This window comes from Naegleria fowleri (assembly GCF_008403515.1).
Source record: "Naegleria fowleri strain ATCC 30894 chromosome Unknown tig33, whole genome shotgun sequence".
NCBI classification, from domain to species: domain Eukaryota; phylum Heterolobosea; class Eutetramitea; order Acrasida; family Naegleriidae; genus Naegleria; species Naegleria fowleri.
In genome coordinates, this window is record NW_025407965.1 from 643,661 (window position 1) to 659,160 (window position 15,500).

The 15,500-nt window shown below is 37.2% G+C and overlaps 6 protein-coding genes across 6 annotated transcripts; 2 read left to right on the forward strand and 4 right to left on the reverse strand.

Moving 5' to 3' along the window:
- Positions 1–132: 132 nt before the first annotated feature.
- Positions 133–3,099, reverse strand: FDP41_003283 (uncharacterized protein; the record flags this gene model as incomplete). The annotated part of the gene is made up of 1 exon (XM_044706570.1): positions 133–3,099. The coding sequence occupies one exon, from the start codon at positions 3,097–3,099 to the stop codon at positions 133–135; it is 2,967 nt and encodes a 988-aa protein (XP_044562674.1).
- An 829-nt stretch (positions 3,100–3,928) lies between these two features.
- On the forward strand, positions 3,929–7,029 carry FDP41_003284 (uncharacterized protein; the record flags this gene model as incomplete). Its single annotated transcript, XM_044706571.1, has 2 exons — positions 3,929–5,360; positions 5,432–7,029. 2 exons carry the CDS (start codon positions 3,929–3,931, stop codon positions 7,027–7,029), a joined length of 3,030 nt encoding a protein of 1,009 aa, XP_044562675.1.
- Positions 7,030–7,273: 244 nt separating this feature from the next.
- On the forward strand, positions 7,274–8,630 carry FDP41_003285 (uncharacterized protein; the record flags this gene model as incomplete). The annotated part of the gene is made up of 2 exons (XM_044706572.1): positions 7,274–7,622; positions 7,918–8,630. 2 exons carry the CDS (start codon positions 7,274–7,276, stop codon positions 8,628–8,630), a joined length of 1,062 nt encoding a protein of 353 aa, XP_044562676.1.
- Positions 8,631–8,717: 87 nt separating this feature from the next.
- On the reverse strand, positions 8,718–11,863 carry FDP41_003286 (uncharacterized protein; the record flags this gene model as incomplete). The annotated part of the gene is made up of 2 exons (XM_044706573.1): positions 8,718–9,473; positions 9,623–11,863. 2 exons carry the CDS (start codon positions 11,861–11,863, stop codon positions 8,718–8,720), a joined length of 2,997 nt encoding a protein of 998 aa, XP_044562677.1.
- Positions 11,864–12,763: 900 nt separating this feature from the next.
- Positions 12,764–13,438, reverse strand: FDP41_003287 (uncharacterized protein; the record flags this gene model as incomplete). The annotated part of the gene is made up of 1 exon (XM_044706574.1): positions 12,764–13,438. The coding sequence occupies one exon, from the start codon at positions 13,436–13,438 to the stop codon at positions 12,764–12,766; it is 675 nt and encodes a 224-aa protein (XP_044562678.1).
- Positions 13,439–13,682: 244 nt separating this feature from the next.
- Positions 13,683–15,455, reverse strand: FDP41_003288 (uncharacterized protein; the record flags this gene model as incomplete). The annotated part of the gene is made up of 1 exon (XM_044706575.1): positions 13,683–15,455. The coding sequence occupies one exon, from the start codon at positions 15,453–15,455 to the stop codon at positions 13,683–13,685; it is 1,773 nt and encodes a 590-aa protein (XP_044562679.1).
- Positions 15,456–15,500: the final 45 nt, after the last annotated feature.

Here is a 15,500-nt window from a genome sequence, read left to right on the forward strand (position 1 = left end):
TTTTCATCATCTCGTCTCTTACTCCATGCAAAGAGCAAGAAGGGACATTTTTTGTTGGTCCGAAGAGAGTTGACAGGCTGAGGAGAATAGAAGATGTGATGAAGTTTTATTTTCATACTGTTGCTCCTATAGTTATTGTTGTTCACATTTTCGTATCAAACTCCTCACTCGTTTCAATAAATTACAGTCATAAACAAATCGATCCAACAACTGGTCTTCATTTCTTGGATCTGTCCATGCCAATTCGAAAGAGCCATCCCTGCATGTAATGTTCATTAGTAGTTGGTGCTGTTCATGTTTAGCTTTCAATTCAAGAGAATGATGTCCTGACTCGTTCTCATGTATCTGACAAGAGGTAAACAGTAGAAGTGGATAAATGTGGTCGAAACCAACATCAATGCCTCGACTTCTTAAAATGCGGATCTCTTTCATGAATAAATACAGAAATTGGAATTGAGAAGACATGATTGAAACAATGATTGGTAAATATCGTGTGTAGCTGAATCTCTTGATAATGGTAACAATATGCATCTCAATGAGTTTGAACAAAGCATGTTCAATTTCATCCATGTTGTTGTTTTGAGAGGATATTGAACTGGAGCACGGCACAATCTTTACATTCACAATGGACTTGTCCAAAGGATTAAATTTGATATCTACAGTTAATGGTTTTTGATAATCTGCAGCATCACAAAACTTTGGAAATTCAAAAACCAAATTGTGATGTTTTCGATTCACACTGTATGGTACGAACTTGTTTTTCACCAAGCTCAATAAATTTGGATTGGAAATGAGTAAATCTTGTGCAGAGAGGGAGAGGCGCTCCGATTTTTGTCTTCTACGAGTGGTAGTGGAGGTGGTGGTGGTTGGAGCAATTGAGGTGGATGGAAGGTTGATAGCTGTGACCACTTGCTGAGGTTGGGAGCTATTGTTTGGCACGAGAGCCATGTTGGAGGATTGGGAAGATTGCCTTGAGGACGTTTGTTGTGTTTGTTGCGACTGTGATTGTTGTGGTTGCGATTGCAGATGTGGCTGTGACTGAGGTTGGGCTGCCTTCTTCTTTGCATCCTTCTTATTTTGAATTTCACTCTGTAAATTAGAAATTAAATACTCGTAATGCCTTGCATACTTGTCAAGTACTTGCAACTGTTCGTCCAAACCATAGATTTCATCGATGAGCAATTGACGTTTCAAGTTTTCGGTTTCTGATTTGAGTTTGAACTTTTCAACATTAGCACCGTTCTTTGCACTCTGAAGGGAAATTCGAACATTGTTTGGAATGTCTAAATTCTTCGTTTTAGACATGGCTGAATGTACAACTACAGGTTCATGATAGGACAGATAAGTCTCCTTTTCTGAAATATCTTTTTCGATCCGTTCAATCTTTTTCTTTGTATTTTCAATCATTCTATCCAATGACTCATTACGAACGACAATCTTTCTGTATTCGCTGGAGAGTTCTTCATTTTGAATCGATTCTACGTCCTGAAATCTTGACGCATTTCTAGCATTCTGTGGTGGAACCATTGACTTTCGATCCGTAATGGTTGTGAGAAATCGAATGGACATGTGTGACCAAAAGTCGGCAATGGAATATTTGGTCATTTTACCAAGAGTGGAAGCCACACTACTCAAAAGAACACTATTATTCATGCTCGTGCTATTTAAATTTGAAGCAAGAGCATTGGAAATTGCTGGATCATTGACAGAAGTAGAAACTCCTGTCATGGTTGATGGATTTGCATTCTTGGTTGGATCTTGACCCGCCAGCTCTCCAGTAATATTCTGAGCAGTGATTGTTCGAGTGGTATCTTCATCGAGTGGTGGCACTTCATCCACATGATCAAACAATGTGGTCATGCTCATATCATGAGCGCTGGTATTGAGTAAAGACTTTGAATTGAGATTTGAGAAGATGGAGGCAAAATCAGTGACTTTCATAAGTGATGAGGAATTATTGTTGTTGAAATTGTCAAACGTCATTGCTTGTTGAGGAATAAGGTCCAAAGAGGATGGTTCATGTTGATTCAGTGCCGATCGTTGTTGCTGTTGAGGTTGCAATTCTTGGAGAACATTGTTAGAACTTGTTGTTTGAAGAGAAGAACCACCTCCATTCAATGCAGTAGTAGTTTGAAAGTGTTGTTCTTCATGGTGTTCTTGTGGCTGTTCTTCGTGATCTCGCTCATTAGAATTGGCACCACCATTGCTTAATTGTGATTGATTCAAAATGGATTGGTCCATCATCATGACTTCATTTCCATCTTCATCCACTTCCACACTTCCAAAGAGAAAAGACGAGTCAGGAATGGCTGGTGCTGGTGTTGGATCAAAATTGAAATCATTGAATGCATCTCCACCATGATCTTCCAATCGAGAAGAGTCTCCATGAACAGGAATCACGAGATTCGGTTTGTAAGATTTTTTAGATTGTATAGAAGAAGAGCTGTTTGAGTTGGTTGGGTTGTTCTTCCCTGAATTCAACATTGTGGAGTGGCTAGCCGATGAAAGGCTCATATTCGTTAATTCATTCTCGAGAACACTAATGTTGGTTGGAATGAGTTGAGTAAATTCCATGGTTTGTTCGTCCTCGTTAGTGACTGGTTCATTGGCAAATTCATGAGTGAATTCCATGGTACTAATACTTTGTTTGGGATGAAGGGCATCGACTTGATCATCCTCGTCATCGTCATCATCAAAGATGGATTTACCTAAAGATGAAGTTGAGGATGGCGGTTGAGTTGCTGTTTGATTTGCAAAGAGAGTAAAGTTGATTGCATTTTCCTTATCTTCGGAATGATCATCTTGTTGTTGAGAGAGCACTTGTTGCTTTCCATTTGCCATCATGTTCGAGCTCGTTGTTGAAGCAGTCTTTGATCTTGCTTTGAGCTGTGTGGGCGATTTGGCAGGTTCAAACATTTGAATGTCGGGTTGTTTGGTGGAGAAGGAAACTCTTCGGACACGTTTCTTGTCTTGTTTGATGGGGGGAGAGGAGAGAGTGGAGGAGTTCATTGCTGATGAGGAAGAGGAAGCAGCAGCAACAGAAGACAAGGTCTTTCTGCCATTTCCGTTGCTTGAAGAATGAATACCTTTTCGTTTCATTTTTTTTGAATTTGTTGTTGTGAAATTTATAACGGATTTTTTTGGCGGCACTTTTAAAGAGAAAGACGTTGTATGGGATCCAAGTGGAATGATTAATCATTGGTTCTCTTGTTCTCTTCTTGCAGCATTAATTTGTTGTTTTTCTGATGGTAAATTGAAGGTTCTTTTGTCCAAACTTGCAACTTCTTTCTGATAACCGGTCTCCACTGTTTTTGAGCACTTTCAAAACATCAGCAGAGGCACAACTGCTTTGAGAATCATGCAACTTTTCCAATGAATTCTCAATCGATCCTCCCTTCTGATTAACAACAGCTTGAGGACACGAATCTGAAGCCATTGCATTTTCCATTCTTGTGTGATTATCATTATTTTTTCTGTACAGGATATTGTCGCTTGAGAAAGCATGTCCAATAATATCTTGTTGTCTGTTCTCCGACGCAGTTGTGTTGCAAGCTTCGCAGAGAATGTCATTTGGGGTTTTGTGGCAACTTTCTTGCTCTTTGGAAGTTGGAGTGTTTTTTAAATCTTTGGTTTCGGTGTCTGATTTCTCCCTGAATTCCTGGTTTGAAACTTGTTACATTTTGTTTCTGTTGTGTGTTCTCTCTTATTGGAATCATTTAATTGAAGTCAGTTATTGAACTTCAAATAGGCGAAAAAACCTGTTTTTAGAAGAACAGATCTCGAGGTAAATTATCATGCAATTTTTAGATTGTAAAATGATTTAGTTTGTCAGCTTCATGGTTTTACTACTATTACAATTGTGCAGAACATTGGACTTGACGGATGAAAAACGTTGAACGTCACATCCATTCAGCAACAACAAATAAAAATGACAAAACCAAAAAGGCGAAATCAGCCTTCGACTGCATTCGATCCGTCGTCGTCGTCTTCATCATCTTTGCTGGGTGATGATGGCGAGCATGATCAACAGGAGGACGACGATCGGAGAAGATTAGTTTCCCATCATGACGATCATGATGATGATGATGAGTATTACCATTCCCAACAACAAACACATCAACCCATCATGATGATGATGATGGAAGAATTGCATCATCATAGTGATGAAAATACTGTGTCATTGAATGTATTACCACAGGAAGAACATTTTGCGACTTTACCACCAATGAGGAATGAAAATAATCATCATTCTCAGCAACACACAGAACAACATTGGAATGTTGCAACTTTAAAATCCAAAATAATTCAACCCTTGATAGGCTTGTTGTATAAAAAGATCATGCTGTTGCGAAGAGATTTGAGGAATTTCGTCATGGTGATTGGTTTCCCATTGCTTTTTATTGGATTAGTGACCATGACCCATATTTCGTATGCCTCTTTATTTAATAATTCAATCAATCCTTATCAAGTTGGGACAAACGAGTATTATCAATGGTTTTTGGATAACACGCCTATTATTTCTCTCAGCCATATGAACGCTCCAACGAGAAATTCGAATAATGTGAAACCTTTTTCCACACAGAGAAATTCTGAAAGTAACAATGATTACAAAATTGCTTTACTGTTTCGTGGAATGAATATTTCCTCTACTTATGGTGCCGAAGTGTCACAAAATATTCAAATGAGATTATCGTATTCAATGAGTTTTTATGTGGATATCGAAGTGTTTACATCACGAGAGGAGATGAATGCGAAAATAGCCAATGACACCTCTTTTGTAGGAGGATATGAATTTGAAAAATTAGATTTTGATAATGCCCTATTTAATGTGACGGTGTTGTACAACAATGATTATAAGGAGACACTTCCTCAACTTACTCAGTTGATAGAGCAAACAATTATTGATATTCTTTATTATGGAAATGTAAATACCAACAACAACCCTAGAGTACAAAGCTTATTTCCAAATATTGGAATTCAGCACATCACTTTTGGAAACCAAATAACCTATCTATTTCTTGAAAATTCAATTTTTTATTTAATAATGCCACTAATACTCCTAATGCCTCATTTTGTCACCGGAGTGGTGAGTGAGGAAGAAAAAGAAACAAAAATTCAGTTGCTATTGAGTTCTGTCTCAAAAAAGTTGTATTGGATGTCTCACTTTATTTTTGATTTTAGTTTATTTTCCATTATTGCAGCTGCACAAACCCTGAGCATGACATTCATTGCTGCTGCTCCTGCTTTTGTTGACAACTCGATTTTTGCTGTACTAGCAGTATATACGAGCTATACCTTTTATTTTATTACATTTAGTTACATATTTAGTTTTATATTTAGTAAGGTGGAAGATGCTCAAAGTAAGTCTTGCTATGTGAATCATTGGTTGACACTTTAAATTCATTCCCATGTGACGCATTAATGCGTATAGAGTGGACATCATTTATCATCTCGGCCTGCATCCTCTTCATCTTTCTTGTATTCAGGTATCTCTTTAAGTTTGAGATGAACACTTTACTGAAATTTGCACTCTGCCTCGTGCTACCTTCTTGGAATTTCTTTTATGCTCTTTCAATATTGGGTCTTGCTGTAGATCGTGGAGAACCTGTTTCACTCTTAGAAATGTTGCAATTTAGAGGAAATTCTGGAGAATTGATGGGCGTTTTACTTTTCATGTGGATCCAAATATTTAGTCATGTGTTTTTAATGCTTTTCTTGGAGTACTTGGATTACTTGAGAAAAAAACCAAACTCTTGGCTCTCTCGAATGCTGCCCTTCAATTTCGCACGAAAACTTTTCAAAATAGAATCAACGCCACAAAAAACTACTTTGACCCTAAACGAGAATGAATTTGAAATGCAAAACCAAGATACTTTGGAGAACCCTGCAGGTCTACTGATTGGTTCTTCACACCAATCCATCGACGTTGAAGAGGAAGCATACGAAGATCCATCCAATTACGTTTTGCAATTTCACAACGTTCACAAATGGTATGGAGATTATCATGTTCTTCGAGGTGTGAATTTTGGTGTGAAACGTGGCGAAGTTCTTGGGCTCTTGGGAAAAAACGGAGCTTCAAAAACAACTCTTCTTAAAACCATTTGTTCTATCACTGGTATTGGTAATGGTCAGATTACCATTAACGGATCCAATGTTTTTGAACAGTTTGGATCTCCAACCAATCTTGGCGTGTGTCCTCAAAACAATAGACTCTACGAAAATCTAACAGTAGCAGAACATGTTCAAATTTATCATTTCATTCGAGGCAATTACTCGAATCAAAATGTACGCCAAACATTGGAGAGATTTAAATTCGCACCTGACGATTACGGTAAGGCAGTGAAAGAGCTGAGTGGAGGAATGAAACGAAAATTATCTGTAGCTCTTGCATTAATAGGGGAACCTCCTGTCATTCTGTTAGATGAGCCAACTTCCTCCATGGATGTCTTCACACGAAGACATCTATGGTCTCTCATTCATGAAATTCGAGCAAATCATTCCATAATTTTAACGTCACACTCAATGGACGAAATGGAGGAACTCAGTGATCGAATTGGTATCATGGTCGAAGGATCCTTAGCTGCAATTGGAACTAAAACTTTTCTCAAAGAACGATTTGGAAAATTCTATCGAGTCGTCATTACCAGTGAGAGTGATCAAGAACAAGATTTGACAAATATTGAAAAAACCATTCTCGAAAGTTTTAAGGAAGAATCAAGTAATTCCATTACGCGTGTGTCTGTGAACACCAATAATGGCAGTAGAAGTAATGACAATAACAACACGGATGAGTCACAACAACAACAACAGCAACAACAACATCTCGTGAAATTATTGAATCGAGTGGGTCGAACATTATTTTTTGAAATTGACAACTCTGTTCCTGTCTATGAAGTATTTGAAAAAATTGGTCAATTCGCTCTCACACTTCATTTCGATTATTCAATTTCACAGTCCACACTGGAACAAGTATTTTTGAACTTTTCAAACAACAACCACCATCAACATGACAACTCTCAAAAAAGGTAGACATGCAAATCATCAATTGATGAGGATTGGCCAAATCATTCTTTAAGGTTTACGTCTAAATAATAAATGAATCATCAACCCGTTCGTTAAGGACCATTCAATGATACCAATGAGATTTCTCAATAATATTTATATCAACATGATTATGATTTGTTTTAAGGTGCGTTCATCTGAAAAAAAACAAAATCATTGACCACCATCTAAAAATAATTCAAAAATTCCAATAAATTTCTTTCAAAAAAAAATGAGCCATCATCATCATCACAACGACGCCAAAGATTTAGATCCTCATGCAGCAAGGCTTGCAGCACAGCGCTCCAGTATTGATTACACGGATTTTCCGGCCTTTCCAACCAAGGTGGTGGTGCATCCATTGGTGTTGTTGAGTGTTGTGGATCACTATAATCGGGTTGCGAAAGATACTAATAATAGAGTCGCTGGAGTTTTGTTGGGAGAGATTTCAAAGGATGGTGTGGTGGATTGTACAAATAGTTTTGCTGTGCCTTTTGAGGAAGATCCTAAAGATCCAAGTATTTGGTTCTTTGATCATAGTTTCCTTGAGAATATGTTGGGAATGTTTAGAAAGGTAACAGGTAGGTGTATTGTTCTTGATGATGGGAAGTGAGACCGTATGAAATGTTAAAATGTATTTTGAAAATGATCAATTTTCATATTGACATGTTAATTGGATTTTCAACTGATTTATTCCCTTCAATGCACCACAACATCATGCTCATCATCATGATACGTGCAACAACAACTTTATCATTCACTTTGTTCAAACATCATCACAACTTTTCAACACCAAATGGATTCAAATATATGCAACACCAACAACATCAACTTTGCAATACAACACATGACCATTTTTATTGTAATTCCATTAAGCCAAGGAAAAGGTGGTCGGATGGTACAGTACTGGACCAAAAATCAGAAAATCCGATATCGAGATTCATCAAATTATCAAGGAGAAATACCTTCCTCATCCAACCTATTGTATTATTGATGTAAATCCAGAACAAGAAAATGTAATACCTACTGATGCCTATGTTGCAGTGGAAGAACGTGAAGATCAACAATCTCAACCAAAGCTCACATTTACTCATTTACCATCTGAAATTGGAGCTTATGAGGCCGAAGAAATTGGTGTCGAACATTTACTTCGTGATGTTAAAGACACAACTATTTCTGATTTGGCTTCAGCAGTGTCAACTCGTATGACAAGCTTAAAGGCACTGAGAAACAGATTGAGCGAGATCAATACTTATCTTGATCAGGTTGTTTCAGGCAAAATGCCAGTCAATCACAACATTTTATATTTATTACAAGACGTCTTCAATTTACTTCCTGGTTTGCACACGAACGATGCCAAACAATCCATTGGAAAAAAGACAAATGATACTTATTTGGCCATGTATTTGAGCTCTGTAATTCGCTGTATCATTTCATTGCATGATTTGATCAATAACAAGATTGAAATGAGAGAATTTGAAGCAAAACAGCTCGATAAAAAGAAGGAAGAGAAGAAAGAAGAGAAGAAGGAAGAATCCTCTAACGACAAGGAAAAGGAATCACAAAAAACTTCCACAGACAAAAAGTAAGATGATCAACAACAATTAATACTTGCAATGTCACCATGAAAAAACCTTTCAAGGTCCAATACAACCATAAAAATCAACCTCTTTCTTTTACTTGACATTCTTCTCAAAACTTTTTTCAAACTTGGCGTAATTCTCAAGCATTCGTTTTCCTTCCAAGGTCGACAGAAATGGTTGAACTCTTCTTCTTGCTTCACAAAAATTCTTCCACGAAAGAATGATGGGTGAGGAGGTTGTTGCCTCTGATAAACCTTTCATAGATGCCTTCATTTCCTTTTCCCTTAAGGCTGACAAACATGCTTCTCTGCATAGAGCCTCAATCTCTGCACCTGTCATGTCTCCAGAAATTTCCTCATTCTCCACCAACAATCGCACCATCTCTTCTCGAGAAATTTCACAATTTTCAGCACTCAAGAATACATCTTCCAAATGCTTGGTGTGAATTTCGAAAATTGATTTTTTGGCTTCCTCATCCGGAGGAGGAACATACAACAAATGCTCCAATCTTCCAGGTCTCATCAATGCACTATCAATCATATCGGGTCGATTCGTAGCAGCGACCACAAGTAAATTTTTAGTTCCCTCAATTCCATCCATTTCATTTAAAAGCGTCGACAAGACTCTGCTACTCACAGAATCTGCTCCTCCCATCGTGAATTCTCTCTTTCCAACAATGGCATCAATTTCATCAAAAAATACAATCGATGGATTCATAATTCTGGCTTTTGACATGATATCTCGAATGGCTTTCTCAGCTTCACCCACATAGGGTGAATAAACTTGTGCCACATTGCAATATAAAAATGTGGAATGTGTTGAAAGGGCAAGTGTTCGAATCAAAGTGGTCTAAATCCACACAAACGACATGCAAAATGTTCATCATTGGTGCAGCATTCATGTAATGATGTTCATCATTAGTGTAGCATTTTCAACAATATTTTTCAAGTGAATACAAATGAAAAGTTCGAAAGGTGAGTGAGGAGTGTGTATGTGACATTCAATGTGAGTGTGTATGAATGTGAAATAATTATTCTTATCTTTCCAGTTCCAGGAGGCCCATAAAGTAAAATTCCAAGAGGTGGTTGAAGTCCCAATCTCTTAAAACTTTCTGGATATTTCATGGGCCATTCTGCAGCTTGTCTCAATTTTTGTTTCAAATATGAAAGACCTCCAATTTTATCCCAATGTTTTTCATCAAAATCGATCAAAGTGTTGTCATGATGTTGTTTGTCTTGTTGTTGTTGTGAAATGCTTGCTTGTTCCTCTGAAAGGATAGATATCTTAGACTCTTTTTCACATTCTTGACCTTGTTCCACTATTTTTTTAATGGAAGGCGTCAAATGAAGTTCAGTCATTCGATTCAAAACATATTCTGTAGAAATTTCGATATTCTTGTGGAGACCTCTGTCGGCATGGAGTGAATTAAAGATTTTGATAAGGTCATAAAATTGGTAACCTGTGGTGGCAATTCCAATTTTTTCAAAATCCAAATGGGCAAACATTTTGCTGTACATGGTCTTGCAAAATTCGGTTCGTTCTTGTGGAGAGGGAAGTTCAAATTTCACCTCTCGTTGAAATTTTCCTCTCATTTCCATTTTCTTCATGAATTCACAATCGGAGGATGCAGATCCAATAATGATGAAATGAAGGATGGTGGAACTTTTGTGAATTTTCTTGTTTGGGAGTGTTTTCATTTCTGACTTTTCCATTTGAGTTTGAATTGAAATTAGAGATGAAAATAAACTCTGTTGAATCTTGTCCAAATCGTCCAAAAACAGAATCAAGGTTAAATCTTTAGTTGTGGGTTGGGTTGCTAAACGTCGTTGTGCTGTTTCTATAATGCGATTCGCTACGGAGGAAATAGCTTGTTCGTTTCCAAACATTCCTCCTCCCAAACTGTTACAATTCACATAAATTAATGGATATTTCAACTTTTTGGCAATATTTTTCACAGTTGATGTTTTTCCAATGTTGTGAGGTCCGTGAATGAGAATGGAATAGGGAGTAGTAAATGTCAATGAGTTTTTTGAAGAACTAGATTGAGGGGAAGCGTGCAAGGTGATGTGATGAAAGAATGAGTGAGCAACTTTCAAAAGTGAAAGCAATTCCTTGCATGATTTTGATTCGAAATAAAACGAACAACTTTCTGTGGCACTTGTTGTTGAATCAATGGTGTCATCAATGTTTTCAATAGTTTCAGGTGGTTTTGGTTGATCTTGTTGTGAAATAGAATCAGTGCCATTGCAGAGGTTAATTTTAGTGGCAGAAACCACTCTGAAAATTCCATTGTTGCTGGATTTTGTTGTTCTGGTTTTTACGGATTTTGAAATGAGAGAGGTTACTCGGTAGATTTCTTTTTCAGAATAGTAAATGATACAATTCAATTTTAAATAGAGAGAGTGAAAGCGTAATAATTTCATGCCTGATATTTCGCAAGGTGATTGTTGGATATTCTTTTCAGGTGTCAACGATTGTAATGTTATTTCTGTAGCATTCTCAATATCGAAAGAGCAAAATTCAATGTTTTGCACTGAAAACCTAGAACATTGATGAATAGATTTTGTAAATTTTTCTTTCAAAAATTGTAGCGTCACGGTATTTGATTCCTCACTGTCACAAATAAAGACATTCGATTGTGAATTAATGACATCTTGATTTTCTTTGGGCTTTCTTGAAACAGTATTCATTTGGTCATTGACATCTTCTATGCTGTCGTTGAGTGAGACATCGTCCACAACCCAAGTACTCGATAATAATTGAATAGTATTGTCAAGTGTAACAATGCAAGGTCCATCCACCACATAATTGACCGTTTCATAAGAGGAATCTTTCGCTACAAGTGAAACTGCTGTTTTTTTGCCACTATCTTTCACACTCTTCGTATTCATTTTGCTAATATTCGTTGGTTTGCTCATCACTTTTTTTGAACCATGATCATCCTTCTTCCGAGAATCATTTGTCGTCTCCGATTTTGAATGATGTTCAGGATTATTATTATTATTATTCTCTCTCAATTTCCTCATCATGGACAGTGGAAAATATATCCTATTATATAACAAAGAAAGGCCTTCCCGATAGGCAATAAATTGTAATAACTTGTGTTGAGAGTTTAAGCCTTCATTTGGTTGGTTGTTGTTGTTGCAGGCTTTGTTCATCACTTTATCATTGATGATTGATACGGATGAAAATGTATTCGAATCATGAGGCTTATTCGGAGAAGAGCTTTTTTCATTCATTTTTTTTATTTTCTGAATTTTTCACGGGTGGCCAACTTCTTCACCGACCAGTATTCAAATTTTGTTTCAGAGTTGAACTGTTCTACAATTAAGCATGCTGAAACCAAGATTTTCATATGGTAGATGCTTCTTTCCGTATAGTTTCAGATTCTTTTGTTTGGTATTGTGAGACCTAATATTCAATTAATAACAGCCCTTAAAAAAAGGTGTCACTGACTTTGGCTGAATTAAACATAAAGCCCGTGTAAAGTGCAAACAAGCAGCATGAAATTCTAGAACAACAGACCACTTTACACTCAAGGATGTTCTATTTGTTGTGCACTTTTGACGGGCTTGGTGTTAATTTCAAACTCTTCTCAATCATATTGAACTCCACAAATTGAAAATTTTTTTAAAACCCTTTTCGAAGAGAAGTTTGAAAACATTTTAGCAACAATTTCATAACACGTTTCTCAATGTAAGAGTTGTGGTTTGAGAGAGATGGTGTTGATAATGTGACGAAGAGGGGAAAGGGCCCCTTCAATACTATACCACCCTGTACGTGACAAAGTTTTAGGACGTTACCACCACGGCTCTTGTAATGCCAATTCAACTTATTGACGCACCAATAATTAAGTAGTGTTTCCTTCACGTGTCAGCAACAATATATTGCATTGGCAAGTTTTGAGGGGTTGAAATCATCATACAATCATACTATGATCGTAGCTTTATTAAAAATCCCCAGCGAAATTTTCTCTTGCAGCTTGATGTGTTCACGAAAAAATACGCTTGAGTTGGCCACCCGTGGAATTTTTGTAAATGACAAATTACATTAAATATATTGTGATGGATATAATTATTATGAATAATATATTTCTTGTGAAATGAATTTTAATACATTCTTTTATCAAGAAATTCACTTTACATTCCTGGAAGAACAAAACCAGAAGATGATGATTGCTGAGCTGCGTCTTGATCTTCTCCAAAGATATTTCTGTAAATTCCCAAAAATTCGTTAAAGGAGAACACGTTATTATTTCCTGCCTTATTCATATGCATATCCACCAATCGATTAAACAAAACCTTTGACATTTTACCATTCTCATTGTAAACAGATTCCAATAATTTGGACATTTCATTTCGATCAATAGTTCCTGATTTGTCCAAATCGAACTTGTCAAAACATTGTTTAGCTTTTCTCTTTTCCTGTTCAGTCAATGGCTTTTTCTGAGGAAGTGGTGGAGCAACAGTATTGGAAGGTGTTGAAGTGGTAGGTTCCTTTCGGAAGGAAGATGACTTGTTTTCGAGACGCATGGAAATGGGCAATTCTGGTGAGAAATAAAGAGTTGTGTACAATTTCACAAATTCATCGTAATCAATCACATTGTTCTTGTTGGTGTCATTCTTGTTGAATTGAACATCGACGTATTTTTGAAGCATCTTGTCGGAGAGGTTGGTTTTTAGTGTGGTCTCGAGGAGAGTTTGTAACTCTTGACGATCGATGGAGTTGGAGTTATCCTTGTCACAATTTTTGAATGCTTTTCTAATTTCCTCTAATTGTTGAGGTGTTAATTGTTGTTTTTGTGTGGATGACATTTTTTTTGGCTGAGAGAAGGTTGTTGTGGATGCGTGACGAGTGGAAAGATATTTTTGTAGGGATGATGTCACGACATTGGAGGAGAGTTGCAAGAAGTTAGTTCATGTCAGTCATCGTCATAAGGAGGTGATGACCATGTTCACGAGGATGAACAGCTATTCGAAAATATATTACACAATTCTGCTTTGAATCAAAATTGGATTCCACATCTCCACAATAGGATCTCCCCTTGGTCATGATGCTCTATTGTGAGGTTGTGGTGGTTGTCTCCGGTTTTTTAGTTTCATTAATATTAAAGAAAACCTTCAATTTTTCGTAAAGAGTAAATGTCAATGCAGAGGCAGGCATGATGTAAATCAATCGAGGTCCTAGACCTCTTGTGAAACCTTTCCAACCTTCTTCCTTGTAAATCTTTCGGAATGCATCTGCAATTCCATCGTATTCCTTTTTTCCTGTTTTGCTTTGTGTTTGAAGTCTTGTTTTCACCACGTCGACTGGAATGGTGCAAGTGGTACCAATGGCACCTGCGAGTGCTCCTGCAAATAAGTGGTGAATGGATTTTCCTGATTTTCTTCTTCCAGTATTTGGATCTACATCTTGGTAGATGTTCGAATCTCCCCGGCGCAATAATCGCTTAATCATTTCATAGGAGGTGAAATAAATGGCTGCAAAAGGAGCGTCTCTCAATAGTGTCACTGCATAACCTGAGAAGAATCCAGAAATACCATCTTGTTTTGCAATAGTTTTTAGCGTTCCAATAATTCCTCTTTTTTCTGCATGTTGTGATTTTAATTGACCTTCCACTTGTAATTGTTGTTTCAAAATATCGAATGGTGTTCGACATGCTGTTCCTAAAACTCTAGCCAAAGCTCCTGCCGATAATGTCAAAATCGGAGTTTTCCACGAAAAATTGTTGCCATTTGAATTGCCATTATCGTTCAATGCACTTGTTCCTCCTTTTAATATTGGCACTTTGCTTTGAATCGATTGCATGAACTGTTCATACACTGTAAAACTCACGGCAGCAGCTGGTGTGATGTAAATTAACCGAACAGAGAGTCCTTTATAGAGACCTCTAATTCCCTCTTCCTTCAAAATTGTTAGAAATGCATCTACACCGTGTTTGTAGTGATGACGAAGTTTGCCTTGTTTGAATGCATCTTTTCTTTGAAATTGCAATCGTGTTTTAACAACATCGATAGGAAACATAATTACAGCAGCTCCACATCGGGCCATTGCTCCTGCAAGTAGATTTTTGGAGAGTGTCCAATAAAACACTTGTCCAGACGATGATGGTGATGTTGGGTTAGAGGAATTTGCTGATGCTGCTGAAACAATTATCTCGGTTGGTGTTGAAATTGTGGAACTATGAGTTGTGTGCAGCGACGTGGTAGAAAGAATGTGATGATGTTGTTCTACCTGTTGTTGAACTGGTGAGCTGTATGTGCTCGTGTCGTCCTCATCATGATACGAATGCTCCTTGGATTTGTTTGTTGACGATGATGATAATGGAGAGCACACACAAACGTCTTCATAAATTCTTCTCGAATCATGATGAAAATTTTGAAGACAGGGAGCAGAATGCTTGAAGCACTTGCTGTTGTTGTACTTTTCATTCAAAACAGAAATACTTCCACCCATTGTAGGACTGTTCCGAATTTCAATTAAATTACGAAAATAATTATTTCTACAACTTGTCATACAATTACTCTTCCACGACGATGCGGTATGGTTCATCTCCTTAGACATGACCGGGTCAGACCTGATTGCAGCCAATTTTTCCAATGATGATTCCATTAATGATGCTACCATTGGAATGGAACATGAATATACAGAGCCAAAGGTTCCTAAAATCTCCTCCTCCGACCTCTCACTGAATAACGAGGACGATGAGAAGGGTGGTAATGATGATGGTGGTGATGATGATGAAATAAGGCTGTTGTTGCTCACAACACACAAGAACGATGAGCCTTGTTGTTGTTGTAAAAATCCGCTCCTGCTGATGCGGTCATTCATTTTTTTTTTTCGCGACTTTAAAAAAAATTGAGAATCTTCTCATTT